This window comes from Carex rostrata, chromosome 19 (genome assembly GCF_964058835.1).
Source record: "Carex rostrata chromosome 19, lpCarRost1.2, whole genome shotgun sequence".
Classification (NCBI taxonomy): domain Eukaryota; kingdom Viridiplantae; phylum Streptophyta; class Magnoliopsida; order Poales; family Cyperaceae; genus Carex; species Carex rostrata.
The window spans coordinates 9,492,836-9,499,588 of record NC_135936.1 but is presented as its reverse complement, the minus strand read 5'-3'; the positions used below and the strand labels follow the sequence as shown (position 1 = coordinate 9,499,588).

The 6,753-nt window shown below is 32.7% G+C and overlaps 1 protein-coding gene across 1 annotated transcript; it reads right to left on the bottom strand.

Moving 5' to 3' along the window:
- Positions 1-345: 345 nt before the first annotated feature.
- On the bottom strand, positions 346-3,127 carry LOC144571330 (alpha-1,3-arabinosyltransferase XAT2-like). The gene is made up of 4 exons (XM_078320588.1): positions 3,055-3,127; positions 2,891-2,956; positions 2,088-2,153; positions 346-1,597 (listed from the first exon to the last, which is right to left on the bottom strand). Exons 1-4 carry the CDS (start codon positions 3,113-3,115, stop codon positions 402-404), a joined length of 1,389 nt encoding a protein of 462 aa, XP_078176714.1. The 5' UTR covers positions 3,116-3,127; the 3' UTR covers positions 346-401.
- Positions 3,128-6,753: the final 3,626 nt, after the last annotated feature.

Sequence of the window (6,753 nt, the reverse complement as noted above, 5' to 3'; positions counted from 1 at the left end):
GAAGATCAATTAACAGATGTCTTTACCAAATGATTGGATCCGAAACAATTTGAAGATATTTCAAGTTAGGATTGTATGATATTTATATTCTTAACTTGAGAGGGAGTGTTAAAAATATGGATTTATTTCAGCTATCTATCATTGATTAATTAGATTGAATAAAGTAGACTAGGAATAGTAGCAATTGTACACTGTACAGTACTAACGGTACAATAAAAGAGCCGTTAGAATTCTTTATATAAATAGAGCATAGGAACAGTGTAAAAATATAGTTTGATTTAATAACAATAATCTCTTCAGAATAAAAAAAAATTAACAGTCATATCACTAAATTAAGTTTAAGAAACAAAAAAGGCTAGGGAAATAAAATAGAAAGATACACTACTTTGTTCTAAGCTCCTCTACTTTTTTCTCGTTTGTTGAGTAAGGGAATTAAAAAGATCCACCAAAACTGCTCTAAATCTATTCACATTAAGCTTCACACTTTGTTGTACCAGATAAACAGAATACATTGCCGTCCAACCTTGCTTGTGCAACTCTTGCGGGTTTGTAAAAACAGTATGATTTCTTGGGTACTTCTCTATAAGAGTACTTTCTTCTTCTTTTATCTCGTACTCTATATAGTTTAGTCCCATATATTTTGTTGGTTCCCCAAAATCTTTCCAGCTCACCAATCTCAAGTCCCCCCAAGGGATAACTTGTATGAGTGTAGCATTGTTTGGTAGATACATCATGTTTGTTAAACCAGCTCCATGCAATCCCATCAACACATCACAAGAGTTTATTAGATGTGCTATTCTTGGGAAATCTTTTGTGGTTTCAGCATCAGTTCGTACAACTTCAAAGCCGACTTCTTTGGCCATTTCTACAATCTCATTTTCATTTGTAAATGTACGGGTGACTTTCCTTAGCAAAATAGCTATCCTTGGTTTCTTGTTTGAGTTCTTCTGATCAGTAATATCAATTTCAGTTCTCTCTAACGATAGGCTTGTTCTCACAAAGTGTCTAAAGGCTACCATGGTGGAAACATTTTGAGCTGAATAATTATCCACTGTCATAGGGAAAGTTGCTCTAAGGCCTATTTGTCCTGATGGGAAACAATGAACTAGGGTTTCTGAATCGAGGTTAATAATGGGGTAGTGTGAGAGTGCTTGTAGGTGTGGCATGAACTTTTTTATCCAAGGCCAATGAAAGTTTGTCACCGCAAACTGAATTTTTCCGTTGTATTGGTTTGCAGCAACGAAAAGTGGTAACAGCAGATCTGTATAGTCATGGAACAGGTTGAATGAAAATAGTGCTGTTGGAAATATCAAAACTGGCACATCATGTGTTACATCACAAGCAGGTCCTTGGTTTTGATCGGAGGCCCATTGGATTGTTAATTCTTTAACAATTGCCATGGTAGATTCCTCCCATTTTCGGGTAAATGGCCGGATTTTCCAGACAGTGGTGTTGGCAGAAGTGGTACTCAAAGATGGAGGGATAAGAAGCACAGTTGCCGAGCTCCCCATAACCTTCAGGTTCACTTCTATGGAGCACATGTTGTATCGGTAGTCAGAGAATTCACAAATTATGCCTGTGTTTTGAGCCGGAGAGTCTGTGAATTATAAACAAAACAATTTTCACTGTTAATAAAACTAAATATGATACTGCATGCTACTAGTTACATAGTTTTATTACAGCAACCATCATTTAATCGCCACTTAATCAAATTAATATATATATACTAGTTTCTGTAATAATATCCAGTACTAGAACTAGTATGTTTTACTTCGTACTAATATATACTTGAATTGGAGATTGTTTGGTCTTGTTCCTGATTTGAAGAAATAGAGAGTTGTTGTGCTGGATTGTGCCCAACAATTTGGCACTTAAAAAAATGTCAATTGTTGTTATTTTGAAAAAAAATTATCAAATTACCGCACTATCATAATAATATGGTATTATTTATTTGTTTGACAAAAAACAGGGCTCACGCCCCTATTTGTATTAACTGCCATTGGTATACATGGTTTGTAAGGTTTTGATATGTAACACTGACGTAATAACAAGTTAATTGTATTACAGTTTTCATTAATATTGTATACCTGTCTTGGAGGAAGCTTCCTCTTGTCCCTGATATGAAGGAACTGAGGGCTGAGTTGTGCTTGATTCTGCACAAAATGTCAGTAGCAATGTCAGTTCTTTTTTTTTTTTTGGAGGGGGGGTTTGATTATAAATTTCATTCACATAGTCGTGCATATTTGAAATGGAAGCGGGGTGTGTCCGATGAGCATCGGACCCAAATCGATTTGATGCCCACTTGGAACCATCCGATTCACTTCATGTTGTGTACGCTTGATCCGCATGAACGATACACACGAATATTTCAGCAGCATCCACGGATTGTGAACCGATTGAATGGTTCCAAACAGGAACCGTACTGATTTGGGGTCTGAGGCCCATCTCGGTTAATTTATCACCTCCGTTGTGCCAGACTCCCATTTTTACAGGTATATGGCTTGATCATCCATGCCATGGTGTACGTCTGGATTGGTGTAGGAGAGACGATAAAAATTGTGGAGGCATTCTATGGAGCAGATCGATATTGTATCTTGGAGTTGCTGTTGTTCACTATATATGACTTGTGTTAGTTTTTAATTTTGGGTTGGATTGGTACTCAGGGCTCAGGCTCAGGCTCAGGCTCGGGCTCGGGCTCGGGCTCAGTGAATCACGATCGACAAAGGCATTTGAGCTGGTTTAACAAATTATCACAACTAAATTATATCGCATATAAAAACTTGGACCCAAAAGTATTGACCCATTGAATCCTAACCGATTCAACCTAGCTAGCTATCTATGAAAAACAAAATATAAAGCAATATATATATCCACGAGCATGATCATGAACCTGCGGCTGTGGGACTAGATTCTTGCGTTTTCTCATTTGAAGGCGAGCTCTGTTTTTCATCATATTCTGCATAGTTAATTTGTTAACTTGTTAGCTTAGTACCAAAATTTTTCTTTTCTTTTCTTCTCTTCTGTGCAAAATATGAAATAAGTTGCAATTCACACCTATCGTTGAATTATTGGGTCCTGGTTTTTGAAGCAAGTTGAGTGACACAGATGTGTTCATTTCCTGACTCTGTTTTATTATCTGGGGTGATTGGGCTGGGCCATATGGGCCATCATCTGGGCCATCTGGGCCATCTGATTCTTGCTTCTCTTTCGAATCAAATGATGACATCAACATATTAAATCCTGCAAGTTTTAATTATATTGCAAATACTAATTAATTTTCCTTATTCAATTCAACCTCCATTTAATTATTTCACAAGTTAGTTTTCACTTGTCCGTAATATATATATATATAATATATATATATATATATATAATATATATATATATATATATATATATATATATATATATATATATATATATATATATATATATATAGCTAGCTTACTTGTAAGTGGTTGTAATATATTTTTGTCGATCGTCTCTTCTGTATCATTTGGTGTCATCCATTCAGCGTATCTTTTTCCTGCAAAATCTTACTCACATCATTTAGTCATGCATAAAAAAAACAATATCAATTGTATTATGTAGGTCGAAAAATACATATAAATACATATAAAAACTGAAATTAATTTTCACCATTTGAATTAAACTTCACTGAAAAATATTTACATTTAAATTTTGTTCTCCCAAAACAATGTAAATCTAATCTTCCAAATCGTGCCATCAATCAGCTCATCTCACTTTAATTAGAATTTGATGAATCAAGTTTAATTAATTAATTTCTTCTCAATTCTCAACAAATAGCTAGTACGTACTGTCTCAACTTATGAAACTAGCTAGCTAGGAGGTAACATTTCCACATAATTTATAATTAAGGAAAGAGTGCACGTAGATGAACTATTGAACTTGCTGACCATGCATGCATGGCTTAATATATATATACAGAGGTCAGAGATTGAAAGAAACCAAATTAATACTCACTATGAAAAATGGAGTCTCGTAACACTGCAGAGTTGAGAAGCGAGAAGACGACAATAGCGAAAAACAAGGATTTAACCATAGCACCACAAACAAATTGTTGGCTCTCATATCTTCCTAGTAAGCTTAAGCCTCCTCCCCGCTTCATCATCTTTTCTCTTCTCTTCTGATCCTTATTGTAATTAATTTTCCACCGTATATATATATATATATATGTAGATCGACTTGATGCTTTTAATTCTTTTATAAACTCCATTCCTTGACAGTCCCGGCCTGTGAAGATCTAAAACAATTAATTAATTATAAACTGCTAATTGCACATCTGAATATTGGAGTTTCCGTTGACAAAGTACGTACCGTAGTTTCCATCTGAATATTCAATTATTTATATTTTGTGTGTTAAACCTACGTACGGTACTTTGTCAAAAAAAATAAAATAAAAATTAGAGATGTACATGCTCCAATTTGTTAAACATCAAGGCCTCCAATGTAAGTGCTCGCGCCCCATCACTACAATAATGGAATCTTGTAATGCGTGATTTCTAACGGTTTGAAGAATTTTTTTTTTGATCAAAATCGAAAGTACAAAAGTGTTGTGGTAAGTTTGATAATTAATTCAATCTTTATTCTTTCTATTCTATGGTAAAAAACCAATAAAAAAGATTGTCCATTTTTTTTTTCTATTAGTTCAAAACTATGAACCATTAGAAGAAGATCAACTTTTTCTATATATCGGTTTGTTCTTTAGAACCGATAGAAGAAGTGCCATATTTATTTAAGTGTTGTAAATAATGGTATGCGCTAGTTGGATATATAGAGTATCTTCAAACGATTAATCGGTACGCGACCGATTAATCAGAATTATACGAACGATTAATCGTTTTTATTAAAATTATGTGTATATATTAGTAATTTATCAACAATGATTTATTTAATTCATCAAACTTATCAAATAAACTTAATTTAAATAAGTTCTATTATTATAACATAACAAAACGCTTATTTTTTCTTAACAACACATATGCACTTTACATGTGTAAGTAACACATTTATTTAATATAAAAATAAATTTGAGAATTTAGTTTTTCAAATACTAATGACGTATTATTAAAAAAATCACTAAATTTAGTTTATGATACAAACTTAATTTCACACATAGACATATTGTACTAATTGAAAAAATTACATCAGTAAGTAGGAAAATATATGTTATATAAATAATAGAAGAATTAATCAATTTCAAAGTAAGAAGGAAAAATATATATAAAAAATATTGGATGTATATCCAAGCACAAATAAAACTACAATACATGATCTATGAAACTTATTATCACACACAGTCACAGAAAAAAAAAAGCAATGTGAAAATAAATATTCACTGGAAAAAGGGAAATAAATGGAAATAAACAGAAATAAATAGACAATTAAACAGAATAATCAGGAATAATCGGCCGATTAATAGGAAAATTCCACAAACAGACCTTTGATTAGTGTATTCGTAACGGTTTGGTCCACCGTTAATGACTAAACAGGTGTTTAATCGGCTGTTAAGACTGTTTTTTACAACACTGATTTATTCTGTCAGTTCTACACTTAAAACCGATAGATGAAGATGACCTTATTCTATCGATTTTTTACTGTATAACCGGTGTAATAAGTGTCACATTTTTGTGTAGAACCGATAGAATAAAATGACATTCTATCGGGTTTTTACAGTAAAACCAAGATAATAAATCAGTCAACTTCTAATATTGGTTATACACTTGAAACCAATAGAAAAAGACCATTTTGAATTCAAACTTAAAATGAAATTTCTGCAATTTTCACTAAGTTGCCGCTCCTCACAAACACTCTCCCTCTTCATCGTCTAGATCGTTTCTTCTCTCGGATTTTGCGTGTTCTCTTATCCCAGATCTGATTCTCTTCAACCCTAAACGCTTCTCTCATATCTGATTCTCTCAAACCCTACCCGCTCGGTAAAGGTAGGTTCATTTGAGTGCTAGTTAATTTTATAATTTACAAGGATTATTTGTCTAATCAGTTTTTTTTTTAAATAGTGTGGCATTGCTGCATTGACATAATGAAGATAAGTATATATATTGTTTATAATTTGTTAGTCAATTTGAGTACTAGTTTTATAAATTACAAGGATTATTTGTCTAATTACTTTTGTCTTCTAAAATAGTTTGAAATTGCTACTCGTTATAGATAACGAAGGTATCTTTTTATGTTGAAATCAGATTTATAACTTATCGTTATTAGTCAGAAACTTCAACTGTAGTTTTGAGACCCTAAATAATGTTTTTGTTGCAATTCTGACTGCATCGGCATCAAGTTGTATCTCATCCTCACAAGTTTTCAAAAAGTTAAAGAACACTGAAAACAAAGTTTCCTATAGAAATTTGGGGCCGATCAAAGTTTGATCAAAGTTATGAGTGAGTCTATGGTACTATGCATATTACGATTTGTTACCGTGCTACGGCTTTATATTCGAGTTTTCAAATCCTAACAGTCGATCCGAACCGTTCATCTTGTTCTCCATATTAATATGTGTTTGGAGACCAAATTTTACATTTTTTGAAATTTTTTTACTATTTTTTTAGATTTATTGAAAATCACTGTTTTTGGATGGTCTGGAATTTTCAGATCAAGTGATTTTCTAAATATCTAAAAAAATAGTAAAATTTTTTCAAAAAATGTAAAATTTGGTCTCCAAACACATATTAATATGGAGAACAAGATGAACGGTTCGGATCGACCGTTAGAATTTGA